Source organism: Eurytemora carolleeae, unplaced genomic scaffold (genome assembly GCF_000591075.1).
Source record: "Eurytemora carolleeae unplaced genomic scaffold, Eaff_2.0 scaffold313, whole genome shotgun sequence".
NCBI lineage: Eukaryota > Metazoa > Arthropoda > Copepoda > Calanoida > Temoridae > Eurytemora > Eurytemora carolleeae.
The window spans coordinates 20,259-33,955 of NW_019396416.1; the positions used below are offsets into that span (position 1 = coordinate 20,259).

The 13,697-nt window shown below is 34.5% G+C and overlaps 1 protein-coding gene across 1 annotated transcript in view; it reads right to left on the reverse strand.

Moving 5' to 3' along the window:
* Positions 1-13,697, reverse strand: part of LOC111702892 (uncharacterized) — a 44,948-nt gene that overhangs the window by 6,355 nt on the left and 24,896 nt on the right. The window contains exons 23-29 of the mRNA XM_023474689.1: positions 13,106-13,149; positions 11,532-11,716; positions 11,407-11,487; positions 10,354-10,467; positions 10,071-10,178; positions 9,315-9,487; positions 634-8,988 (exon numbers count right to left, since the gene is read on the reverse strand). Coding sequence (XP_023330457.1) covers positions 634-8,988; positions 9,315-9,487; positions 10,071-10,178; positions 10,354-10,467; positions 11,407-11,487; positions 11,532-11,716; positions 13,106-13,149 — 9,060 coding nt within the window. The remainder of the gene's footprint in view (positions 1-633; positions 8,989-9,314; positions 9,488-10,070; positions 10,179-10,353; positions 10,468-11,406; positions 11,488-11,531; positions 11,717-13,105; positions 13,150-13,697) is intronic.

A 13,697-nucleotide genomic window follows, 5' to 3' on the forward strand; every position in this document is an offset into this window, starting at 1 on the left:
ACATTTTGTTACAAACTTGCAGTTAAAAATTGTCCATGAAAGTCTAAAAAATGTTGATAAAGAGAAAGTTGATAAAATATGAAATGTGAGGATAAGATTAGATTAGGTTGGATAAGATCTTAAACTTGAGAACAATAGAGTTTAATGTCGAGATAAACAAAATAATGAAGTTTCTTCAATTCTTCATTGTGCGCTGCATTTTACTTTCCAATGGTGTAACTGTACAATGTATATACATACGATGAGAACCAGAAAACTCTGAATATAAAGCCGACTTTTAGTTTTGACTAAATTGACAAATGAACATGAGAAACAGCAATTATGTAGTGTAAACAGACCCATTCCAATTTCATAATTATTTAATAAGTTACTTTAAAAACTATTTGCTTTGTAACAACATCAAATACACTTATTATTATTGTTTTTATGTCGTCTTCCTATTTCAAAGTTCTGTGATTCTCACTGAAAGCCGTATTTTTTATTTTTTAAATCTTTGGTAAAACTGTGCAACCGTATAATTAATTAGTAAAAACTGCACAACACATTTGGTAAAACTGTACAACTGTACAAGTAAAAAATTGTTTATATGTTTATCTGCAAAACTGCTCAGTGTAAGTGACAATTTAAGTTTACCTTGTTTAGAGAAATTCTCCAACTGAATACTGAAGTTGTCATTACTTCCATTGTCGGCCATTTTGTCTTGATTCAAAACTACATTTTTCAAGTTTGGTAGAGAGCTCAGACTCTCTTCCATTTTTAGGAGAACGATCTGAGTTATATTCTTAATAATCTCATCAGATAATGATGTTTTGGGGAAGGTTTCAGGCACTTCGGGCGTGATGAACACATCTTGAAGAAGATCTCTTATCTTTGATCTAATTATGTTTTCACGATCCACAGGATCAGTTGGTAGATCAGAGAAGTCAAGTTCAAGAACATTTCCATTAGTATCATTGATGATCAGGTTGTTATTATCCTCGATGAGGATGATAATGGGTTTAATTTCCCCTTCAGTCTCTACCGGATCATTTCTGATTTCCACTGCATCCTCAGGAGTAATTTTGATCAGATTTGGCACAACAAAACTTTCAGGGGGAGTTTCGTTCTCATCCTTTCGAGATACAATTTCTAGGATATTATTCTTTGAATTTTCATCTATGGCACTTTTTATCTTGATAGACAAATCAAGAGTTTTTACAAACAGCTTTGCGAGTGTTTCAATGATCTTCTCTTGGATCTTTTTTGAATCACTTGGGGGCTTGATGGTTGTCTGTAAGTTAAACACCTTGGAAGTTGTTGTTTTTTGTGTAACAGACACTTCATTATTTTCATCAATAAACTCAGGGTTGGCAGGTGGGTTTGTTGTATCTTGGGATTCTGTGGTGTCTTCTTTAATGTTATCATTGTAATCAGATGATACATCATCATCATACACCTTAGAAATTTCATCATCAGATCCTGTTTTCTTACTATCTGTATTTGCAGCTTTTAGAGTACTGATATCTTCTTCTTTTTCATCCATAGTATTTTCTTTCATTCCAGCTGCAAAAGTTTCAGGGGTACTTTCATCAATTCCAGTTACATTATTATTACCAGCACTCTCTTTAGCACCAGACAAAATGGTTTCAGGTGAACTTTCTTCTACTTCCTCACCAATGTTAACACTAGCTTTCATTTCATTAACTATATTTGCAGTAGTACTTTCTTTAAATCCAGATAGAATGTTATCAATAGTACTTTCTTTAAATCCAGCTACAATGTTTTTAATTGTACTTTCTTCAATTCCAGCTACACTGTTAACAATTGTACTTTCTTCAATTCCAGCTACACTGTTATCATTAGTACTTTCTTCAATTCCAGCTACACTGTTAACAATTGTACTTTTATAAATTCCAGATATGCTGTTATCAGTAGTACTTTCTCCAATTCCAGTTACTATGTTGTCAGTAATACTATTATCATTTCTAGTTACACTGTTACCAGTAGTGCTTCCTTCATCAATTCCAGCAACACTGTTTTCAGCAGCATTTTCATTTAATCCAGTAATAGCTATAGTAGAACTTTCTTTTATTCCAGCAACACTTTTATCAGTAGCACTTTCGCCAGTTTTCACTACACTGTTATCAGTAGTACTTTTATCAATTCCAGCTACACCGTAAGCAGTAGGACTTTCTCCAATTTTAGTTACAATGTTATCAGTAGTTTTTTCTTCAATTCCAGTGACAATGGTATCAGTGGTGCTCTCGTTAATTCCAGTAACAATGTTATCAGTAGTTATTTCTTCAATTCCAATAAAACTGTTTTTATTGGTATTTTCTTCTATTCCAGCTACACTGTTATCAATAGCACTTCCATCATTTCCAGTTACACTATTATCAGTGGTGCTTCCGGCGAACTCAACTACACTGTCGCCAGTAGTACTGTCATCCAATTCAGCCATACTGGTATCAGTGGCACTTTCTTTTACTCTGGCAACAATATTATTAGTAGTACTTTCATCAGTTCCAGCTACACTGTCATCAGTAGTAATTTCATTCAATTTAGTTATGGTGGTATCAGTAGCACTTTCATTAATTCCAACTACACTCTTAGCAGTAGTTCTAGGTTGTATTTTATCTACACTGATATCAGTAGTACTTTTAACCAAACCAACTAAACTGTTATCGGCAGTGCTTTCAACAATTCCAGCTACACTGTCATCAGTGTTACTTTCTCCAATTCCAGTTGCATTGCTATCTGTATCATTTTCTTTGCTTACAGATACAGTTTTCTCAGTATTTTTTTCTCCACTTTCAATTACAATGCTATCTGCAGTACTTTCTTTAATTTCAGCTACACTACTTTCATCAGTTACAGTTACAGTTCTGTCTGTACCACTTTCTTCAATTACAGCTATGTTTATATCTGAAGTTATACTCTCATTAAATCTAGCTGCATTGTTATCAGTAGTACTTTCTCCACTTCCAATTACAATGCTATCTAAAATACTTTCTTCAATTACAGCTACATTACCTTCGGTAGTACTTTTATTAATTCCAGCTAAACTGTTTGCAGTAGTACTGTAATTTTTTCCAGTTAAACTTTTATCAGTAGTGCTGTCTTCAATTCCAGTTTCAGTTTTATCAGCAGTACTTTCATAAATCACAGCTAAACCGTTATCAGCAGTACTTTCTTTAATTCCATTTTGAGTTTTATCAGTAGTACTTTCATTAATTCCAGGAAAAATGCGGTTAGTAGTACTTCCAAAAATTCCAGCTACTCTAATTTCAGAAGTACTTTCATCGATTCCATCTAAACTGTTAGTGGTAGAACTTTCATCAATTCCAGCTATTACGTTACTAGTGGTACTTTCTTTTATTCCAGTTACATTGTTATCTTTTACATTTTCTGTTATTCCCACAACAGTGGTACTGTCTTTAACTTCTGCAGGGATAGAAGTTTTCATTTGAACTTCTGATAATACATTGATGGGATCTTCAGTGTTCATAACTAGTTGAATTGCAGAATCTTCAATTATTTCATCAAGAAAACTTCCTCCTATGGTATAGGAGACAGATTCAGTAGTTGTAAAGATTTCCATGGATTCTTCATTTTCATCAGCGATATAATTTTCTTCCTTCTTTTCAAAAGACGTTTGTTCATATTTCCCTGTGACTGAGTCTGTACTATATATATCTTCTAACTCCTGAGAACTATTCACACTGTTAATGAGAGGATTTCCTGCAAAATCCTTGTTAAGAGTAGCTTTTGCAACATCACCGGTGTTTTCTTCAGAAGAATTTAATGAGGACCTTGGAGGAACTGGGACCATGGTAGCGGAGGAAGGTGGGCCTTCAATTATTCTATTCTTGATGAATTTCTTTATTTCCTCACTCACAAGAACTCCCAGAGATCCAACCTCATCCTCACCATCTTTCTCATCCTCCAGGCTATTGTAAGAGATTTGATTCTGGAAAAAGTTACTGTTCACATTTCCTCTTTTATCTATTTTTGTATCTATGAAAATTGAATTATTCTTGGTGTTCAACTGAGAAAGTAAAACCTTTGGTGGAGGATTGTTGAAAAGTTCTGAATTGATCCCTGTATTTTCCCTGATAATGACTTTGAGATTTTTCAGATCCTCAGGTGATATATCAAAAGGCGACTGAATTGAAACTATAGCAACTGTTTCAGATTTTAATATTGATGGTTTGGGTGTATTCTCATTCGAAGGGACTTCATTTTCCTCTGTCAAGAGTGCCTCAATCTTATCAAAGATTTCTCTGTAAACTACTTCCTGCTCATCATCTAGTTCACTGATATAAGTTTGAACTGTGTTTTCATGTAGTTTTATAATCTGCTTGAGATCTGCCTTGTCTATGAACTCAAAGCTGAGGTCAGATTCATTAATCTCCACCTTCTCTCCGAAGGATGATTTTAAGATGGCAATGATAATGTTCTTAGCTTTCTTGGCCTGATCCGCCGTCAATATATCATGGTGAATCTGAATTTTAAAGTAGGCATTGTTGTCGGCATCTACTTTTTGTCCTATTCTAATGATATCCGCTGTTCTCGGATTAGAGTTACTTGCAAAATCTTCAAAGATTTCTTCTGGGTTGAAGAAAGGGCTATCTGAAGATCCTATTGTACTTGTAGCATCAAGTGTTGTTGCTGAATCACTTTCAATAATCGATTTCATTGTAACAAATAAGAATTTCAAATCTGTTGACATTGTATTTGCATCTTTAATAGCCTGAAGATCATTTTGAGATGTTGTTGTTGGGATATCAGTTGTTTCCTCTATTGTGCTGAAATTGGCTGCATTTTCATTGGAGTCAAAAGAACTTTCTGTTGTTTGCAAAATCTCATCTTCCATACTTTGAAATATCTCTTTAACAATATCTTTTGTCTTCTGTTCAATGTTTGAAATGTACTTTAAATCTTCCGGGTGCAGTATGCCTGGTTGGGTTCCAAGTATCATAGTATCAATCACAATATTGTCCTGGAAGTCAAGCTGAATAGTTTGTACCAGCTCAACTGTGTTATTGGTGTCTATTTCAGGGAACTCCCCATCTGGAACAATCACATATCCCACACCATGGTTCAAGATCTTCATGAGTTTATCTGTGATGTTTCCTTGAAACTTGTCATCATCAAATACTTCTTCAATTTGGAAATTGTCCCCTTTCCAAGTAAAATTTAAGAATACTCTGACATCCTTTTTTCCAATAGCTTCTTCCATAACTACACTATTGGCTATTGTTGCAGTGTTTTCAGACATGAATGAATCACTTTTTTCTGTTGTAGTCACTTTAAGAAAATACTCATCTTCTTTGACTGTGCTAAATTTGATGTCTGATTTGTCAGTGACTTCAATTTGGTTGTCAACATCACTTATTTCAGGTTTTAAATCATCTGTGGCTAATTCAGTTTGTGTCTGCACTGTGGTTACCTCGTTAACCTTCTCATAAATTCCAGTTGCTCCAGTGGTATTAGATCCATTCAAAATATCATCAGAGTAATCTGTCTCAGTGGTGTTTAGTTTTTCATCTTCATTCTCTGCCAAATCTATCCCAATATCATTAAATATTCCAGTTGTTGATTCTGCCTCTTTTTCTGTCTTCATATCAGTATCAGAGTGGTTTACAGGCAGAGTAACATCAAAGGAAGGGAGAGTAACTTCTTCAAAGGGTTTAACAGTATTTTCAGGAATGTTTAAAGAGGTTACTGATTCCATTGTAAGTGTGGCATCTGTCAAATTGAATTCTTGATTTGTCGCAGCAGTTTCAAGGCTAGTGTTTTTACCATTATTCAAATCTTCTAAGGCGTTGTTATTTTTGTTTGTTTCACTGTCTGTAGTGTTAGTTGGTGTAGTGTCAACCTCAGATGAAAGATTGATGTCCTTGAAGATGCTGGTGGCGTTGGCAAATATATCCATGATTGTTGTCTTAACACTGTTTAGAATATCCTTTGCGTCATCAATATTCACTGGTAACTCCTCCTGTCTGCCTAGACCTGTACTCGGAGCTGAAGCCAAACCTATCTCAGGGTCTTCAACCCCTCCAGAACCTTCAAACCCATCCTCAATGTTATCTTGAGAATCTTCATCTGTAATAAACAAATCTGAACCCTCTGAAATCCCCTCTTTCAGATTATTCTTCTGATTTTCCAGGTCGTCTTGTTCATCCTGATCCAACTGATCTAATGGGTTCTCTTGGTCCTCGTGACATACATAATTAGGACAGCAGTTCCCTGGCTCCTGTCTTGAAATACAGTTTCCAGTTGGAATCTGAGTATCACAAGACTTTACATAACACTCAATCTTACCAACAATACATTGGCATATTTCACACTGATCAGTACTAGGGATGAATTCAAAATCATCAAACACGACACCTTCCACCATACACTGAGTTATGTCCTTGACAGCTGTCACATTGAATCCAAAGTCAGGGTAGGACAAACCAAACTCTTCAGAATCAGTGTTTGTTTCATTTACATCTTCTATATTATCGTAATACTCCTCTCTGATAGATATTGTAAATCCTAGTTTAGGCAGGTTGACTTCAAAGTCAGATGATGAATTGATGGATAGAGGTATTGTAGTTTGACCCAGAGTCAGTGAATCCTTTACAATATTTACAATTTCATCAACATTTGGCTCAGATAGATTAATTCTATCCTCATCCCCAACCAGTTCATTGTCAAGAACAACATCAAATGTGTCAACAAGGTGAGTATCCAGAGCTAATGTTATGTTTTCTATCAAAGTATTAATAATCTCCTGATCATTTTGATTTAGATATTCATCAGCAGAATTTGCTGCCATATCATTTGCTGTTTTTGTTAAGTCATCTGCAAAGATTGTATTTGATTCAGTATCATCATATTGAGAGATGGTTTCTCCTTGGTCAGCAGGTGAAATTGTTGTATCCACTGTAGTAGAAGGATAAGGAGTTGAATCCACTGAATTAGAAGGACTAGGGGTTGAATCCACTGAACTAGAAGTTGTAGAAGCTGTGTCTCCTGAACTATAAGGAGTAGGAGTTAAATCCAAAGAACTGGAAGTAGTAGAAGCTATATCTACAGAACTAGAAGGAGAAGGAGTTGTATCCACTGAACTGGAAGGAGCAGGAGTTGAATCCACAGAACTAGAAGGAATAAAAGTTGTATCTCCTGAACTAGAAGAATTAGGAGTTGAATCCACTGAACTAGAAGGAGTAGGAATTGTATCCACTGAACTAGAAGGAGTAGGATCTGTATCTCCTGAACTGGAAGGAGTAGGAGTTGAATCCACTGAACTGGAAGGAGTAGGAGTTGTATCCACTGAACTAGAAGGATTAGGAGGTATATCTCCTGAACTAGAAGGAGTAGGAGCTTTATCTCCTGAACTGGAAGGAATAGGAGTTGTATCTACTGCACTAGAAGAAGTTGGAGTTGTATATCCCGAACTAGAAGGAGTAGGAGTTGTATCAAATGAACTAGAAGGAGTTGGAGTTGTATCCACTGGACTAGAAGGAGTTGAAGTTTTATATCCTGAACTAGAAGGAGTAGAAGTTGTATTAACTGAACTAGAAGGAGTAGGATTTGTATCCACGGAACTAGTAGGAGTAGAAGTTGTATCCACCAAACTAGAAGGAGTAGGAGTTGTATTAACTGAACTAGAAGGAGTTAGCGTTGTATCTCCTGAACTAGAGGGAGTAGGAGTTGTATCTCCTGAACTAGAAGGAGTAGGAGTTGTATCTCCTGAACTAGAAGGAGTAGGAGTTGTATCCACCGAACTAGAAGGAGTAAGAGTTGTATCCACTGAACTAGAAGGAGTAGGAGTTGTATCAACTGAACTAGAAGGAGTAGGAGTTGTATCCACCGAACTAGAAGGAGTAGGAGTTGCATCATCTGAACTAGAAGAAGTTGGAGTTGTATCCACTGCAGTAGAAAGAGTAAGAGATGAATCTTCTGTAGTAGAAGATAAAATAGTTGTTATTCCTCCTGCTCTTGATAAACTTGGAGAGGAAGCATCTGAACTAACAGTTTTTGAAGTAAACTCTAATAAACTATCCTGTGTTATACTTCCATCTGAGAAATCAGATGCAATCTTGTCAAAACTGAAAGCTGTAGAAGTTTCTCCAGTAGATGGTTTGGTTTGCACAGCAGGGACGGTTTGTGTTTCAGGACGCAGATCAGTATCTTGTATATCATGAACCCTGACAATGGTTCCATCAACTATATCAATTCCAAGCTCTACTCCACAATCCTTAAACATACTCTCACATTCCATTTGTCCTGATATAGACAAGGATTGGAGAGAGCAGAGAAGAGAATCAACCTGACACTCGAATAGTTTTCTTCTCTTGTTCTCTTCCAGCAGTTCAATACCAGACACCTGGAGGCATTTACTCTGTGCAAACATGCACGGTACTGGGTCAATGCACTGTATTGCATTTAGGCAAAAACTTAGTTGGGCCTGAACCTCATTCTTTGGCTCGATAATAACCACCCGGGTATCATTATCCTTTATGGGTCCCGGGGCTTCAATAGGTTTGGACGATTCTCCAATAGAAAATAGCTGAGTAATGTTTACAGCGTTGATTGTTGTGCTGTTGTTGGTTACACTTTGAATACACAGCTGTCCTCCACAGCTCTCAGCGATCTTCTGCACAGCAGTGTTGATCTCATCCTTGATAGAGTTTAGGATCTCCGCCTCGGTATCCGAAACCTCTTCCTGGAGCCCGAATACGAGGCTGTCTGGATCAAATACAATCTTAACTCCTGGGTTCTCCCCCTTCATACTGTTGAGTATATTCTCGAGGGTGATTTCCCCCGGTTTACTAAGATTCCCCAGGTCGGAGTCTAGAACAAGGATAAAATCCTGGAAGATAGGGAGAGTCTCATTGTCAATATTTATAGTTCCGTTGTTGAATAGGTCGGATGTGTTGGTTCCAATTATCCAACCATCCTTTAAGATACCATCTTGAATACTAGTCAGAATACTTTCATTTCCAATTCCTCCTGTACAAACCAAGAAAATAAAAAAAAATTAAGAACAAATATAACATGACTGTATGTTTGTTAGTATCCAATTAACAGCAGAGGGACTAGAACGATTAAATCCAATTTTTTTCTCCAGTAACTCAAATGAATTTAGAGAAGTTTTATGGCAGGTCAACAAAACTTTGAAATAATTTCAATTAAAAGAAATTTGGAAATCTGCCATTAACAGAAATATTTGCGAAAATTCTTAGTTGTAATATTTTAATTATTATCTATTATTACTGAAAATTCTTGTTAGTTTATAAGAAAAGATAAGTATTTTTGTAATTTTTTCTTTTGGTTTCCTGCAAACAAGTTCAAGAGCTGGGTCGGATCAATTTCAGTTTCTACATTGTTTTTGATCTCTTCCCTCTCATGTGTCTCCTCAATTATGTTTTCAGTGACAACTTCTGGGGTTTTAGCTCCATCCAAACCTCCTTCTTTAGGTTTAGGGTTGAGAATGTTTTCAATCAGATCTCTGTTTAGGGATTAATATTATTCACAAAATTTATAAATATGATATAATATTGAGTAAATAAATTCACAACTCAAATTGTATATAACAATGTAGTGAATAATGTTGATTTAAACCTATTGTAATGAGATTTTATTAACCCCATACAAAAAGATATCATACAGGGACTGTAAAGTGCAGAAGTAATCTCAAGTGACCTTCCAATCAAAGAGTGACATGTCCGATTTACAACGGTATCATCTCAACCTCGATCTGAGTAAAAGTGAGGAAGACATCGTCATTTATTTAAAGAGAGTTAAGAGTTAAATTATTAGAATTGACTCTTCATTGACTCTCACAAATCCACAAATCACTTTTTCAGCCACAATTATAAAAAATAAGGAAATATAAGATTTACAGTGTACCGTTGTGAATCATCGAACATGGAGGGTCACTTGTTATAACACCTTGGGTCCCTTTTTAATACATAAAAAAGGCATTCTATAAAAAATCTTTGCTTCGAACTTTTGATTACAAATTTAAGTCACTAACTTTAAAAATATTTTTTTTCTAAGATTATGAAAAATGGAAATGAATAATATTTCTCCTGTTCTTGGTAAGAAGTTGTTGTATGAGTTGATCTGGGGGGAGGCGGAGTGAGGGAAGGGTGAGCTGCGTAGAGTTATAAGCACACTCAGCAAATGTTTGATCACACCTAAACACATCAAATTCAGATAAATTTAATGACAGATTAGAATCACAATTTGTTTTTAAATCATATCTACTCTTTTGAAGAGACATTAAGAAGAATTGAGAAAATTAATAAAATTTGGACTTCTAATATGATTTAAACAAAATAACTTTCTCACAGAAAAGAAATGATTTCAAACCTGATGTTCTGACTTCTATGTCCTATTCCACAAAGTATGTTCTCTACAGTACATTCAGATAGTTCTACGCGGGTAGGAAACCCTAAACCACTAGTATCTACGTGATAATTACACCTAAAATATATTTACGAGTCAAATATCTTGCGATATCTTTTGAAAATTAGGCTTCGAGAAGCGCCCTTCATTCCTCTTTCATACATTATAAACGTGCTAATTTAGCAAAGGTTTAAACCCCAAAATGTTTACGGCGATCTACTTTATAAACTGTGCACTGCAATGCACGAAAGTAAATAATGGGAAAAAAGTGTAAGATAAGCCTGATAAGATTTAGAATGATTTAAAGGGGATACAAGGGTGTAAACTCTAAACTTGGAGAATTTCTCTTGTTTAGAACATTAAATGCGCAAATATTGGGGTTTTAAATTTCTCCCTTGTCCCAAATATGGATTGGATTCCATCTTAAAGTCTGATTTCAACGATGCAATAAACATTCTTAAGACTTTTATAAAGTTTGAGATTGTTAAAGAGAAACACGCGCATATAGTCACATTTTAACAAACTCTCGCTTCTGGCCCCTGTTTAATCCGTTAAAAGGGAATTTTTAAAAATTATTAAACATTTTAAACTTTTGTTTTACAGACATTAGACAAATCAATATTAAAATATATGTAGACATATGAACCACAACGATTTACACAGCATTACAAATTATTTGTAAACTTGAGACTAGGCCCATTTTGACCCTTGAACTGAAAAGTACCAAACCAACGCACTTTTTTATAGCCCTGGATTTGAAGATTTTGAGCTTGCCTCCGGCTTTAGTTTTCAATAAGTATTTGGCAAAATCTTGATTTTGCTTCAGCTTGTGAATATTCATCTAATCTAATCTTTTTATTTACGTTTAATGAAAATTAATAAAAACACAATAAACAATAAGTTTGCATCATTATTAAATTTCTGTAGTCCATCTTAGCAAAATTATGCAAGGATTTTAGAGTTTAAGATATTTCTTAATCACGCAACCTCTGTCTCTCAAATATCTAAAATATTTACCGTTTGTGCAGAATCTGACATCTAGTTAAATCATTCTTAGGGTTACACCGTATACCCTCCAGGCATATAGCCAGGATCAACCTAATAAATAATAATAATAATAATAATAATAATAATAATAATACCTGATAGATATATTGCTACTGTATGTGTAATATATGCTTTCATTCAAAAATGTGAATTCTTTAAAAACAGGATCTAAGGCTGTTGTCGTGGTTTGTACAGCTGTTGGATCTGGAGGTGTTGTTGCTGTTACATCAAGATCGATTGCTGTTGATGTTTTTGAAATTATTGTATCCGAACCAAAATCCTAAAAACAACAATTAAAAAAAAAAAAATTTAATCTTTCTTCCCTTTCTACATCCTAATTCCAGTTTTGGTGTTCCTTAAATGCATATTAAGTGGTGGACCGAATAACAAGGGATGCTGAAATAAAAAAAAAGTTTTTAAATTATTTAAGTCTTTCAAATTTCATTTTGTAAAAAAATGTTGATTTAAAAGTTTCGTAAAGTATATTTCTAAGTTAAGGCATATATTAACCAAGCCCATTACTGTGTGTAGGCCTAGACTGCCTATAGTGCCTATATATTCTGCATAGACTGCCTTATAACGGAACAATGGTAAGTTTGTGTGTGGAGTTGTCTGTTGTTTGATCTGTGTGTTTTGTTTGATACACTACACAGTTTTCTGCAGTATCAAAATCCAAATATGAAATAATTGTTCTTAATTTTAAAACACAGCTTCGCCTACAGTAGCCTGCAGAACAAGCAAATTAATGGGAAAAACGCGGTTCTACAAAAAAATAAGTTTAAGGTTTGTAGAAAAGATGTTTAGAATGACAAGAATAAAAGAATAACAATAAAAAGTTGTATAATATAGAAACATAACAAAATTCTCAAACTTAGTGAGTTATGTAATACATGAAATGAATGTGTATAGCCCNCCAACCCCTAACCCACGCCAAGCTTATTTACAACTATCCACCCACGGAAAGAAATCTAGATAGAAATTCACCCAAGTGTCAAGAATGCCCAGGGTAAAAATCCACCAAAAAACCAGAGTTGTCGTATAAAGAACTGAAAAAGACCCCCCCCCCATATTATAAAAAGGTGTCGGGAATATGGAAAAAAATATTTTTTACAAAAAAATATTTAACAATTTTAGAGGGTTTTTTTCTGAAAATTGTCACCAAGATTTAAAAACCAAATTATTTTTCAAAAAAAATATATTTTTGAAATGTTCTGCGGTGAAAGAAGTTGGATAAGAAAGGTGTTTGGATAATCTAAATGGGTGTCAAACGTGTCCACGGGGGCTTAAACAACATTTTTTATATAAAGGGGTAGTATAATAAGATTGTGTCTAGTAAGGGCAGGGGGGAATGAAGGGGTGGGAGGGGTAGTATAATAAGATTGTGTCTAGTAAGGCATGTTCTGATATATCTGATTTCGGTTAAGTGATGAACCCTGATCCTAAAACTTAACGAAACTTCAAATTAACAAAACCAGGTTTAAGAAATTAAAAAATTTAATGGAAAATTTAATCTTTTTTTTCAATATATAATATTATTTGGAATTGTTTCTCATTACTGATTTCGCTTTCTAAGATAAAAATTACCAAATATTTGTAAAACTTAACACTATATTAAAACAGAGTTTCGTTTATTGATACTCTCTTAAGTTTACACCCCAGCACTAATTACCTCATTATCCGAAGCTGGAGAACTAAACTCAGTTTCAAACTCGTCTAGAAGAAATTAGAGAATATAATCATTATTTCCATTTATTTCGTTCATCCCATCCATCCCATCCATCCCATACTTATAATCTTCAATATTAGATTAATTTCTTCAAATTCTTTAAGATTTTGATCTTTGATGTTTAAGGAAAAAAAGATTTGAGCCATATTGACTTATTAATGGTTACATATTAATACAAAATCGTAAAGTTATGAATGAAAAAAACGCTGCTCACGGTTAAATCTAAAAAATGCAATGGTTTTCATGACTGAAAATATCATTCTAGCCCTATGACAGATCTGAGAAGTGAGATGTAATGAATAATTTCGAAAATGGGGTGTTATGTGAATTTTTAAGTAAAGGAACAATTCTTAATTGTATGAAACATCCATACACAGGACATTGTTAAAACACATAGATACATAGATACTTTCTAAGGAGGAGGGGGGGGGGTGCAATTTTTAGATTTTTTGGTCTGATTTGATGGAGATGTTTCACAATTTTAATTGGATAGATATCATTGTCAGATAAGAAAATATAAAGTAAGATGATAAAA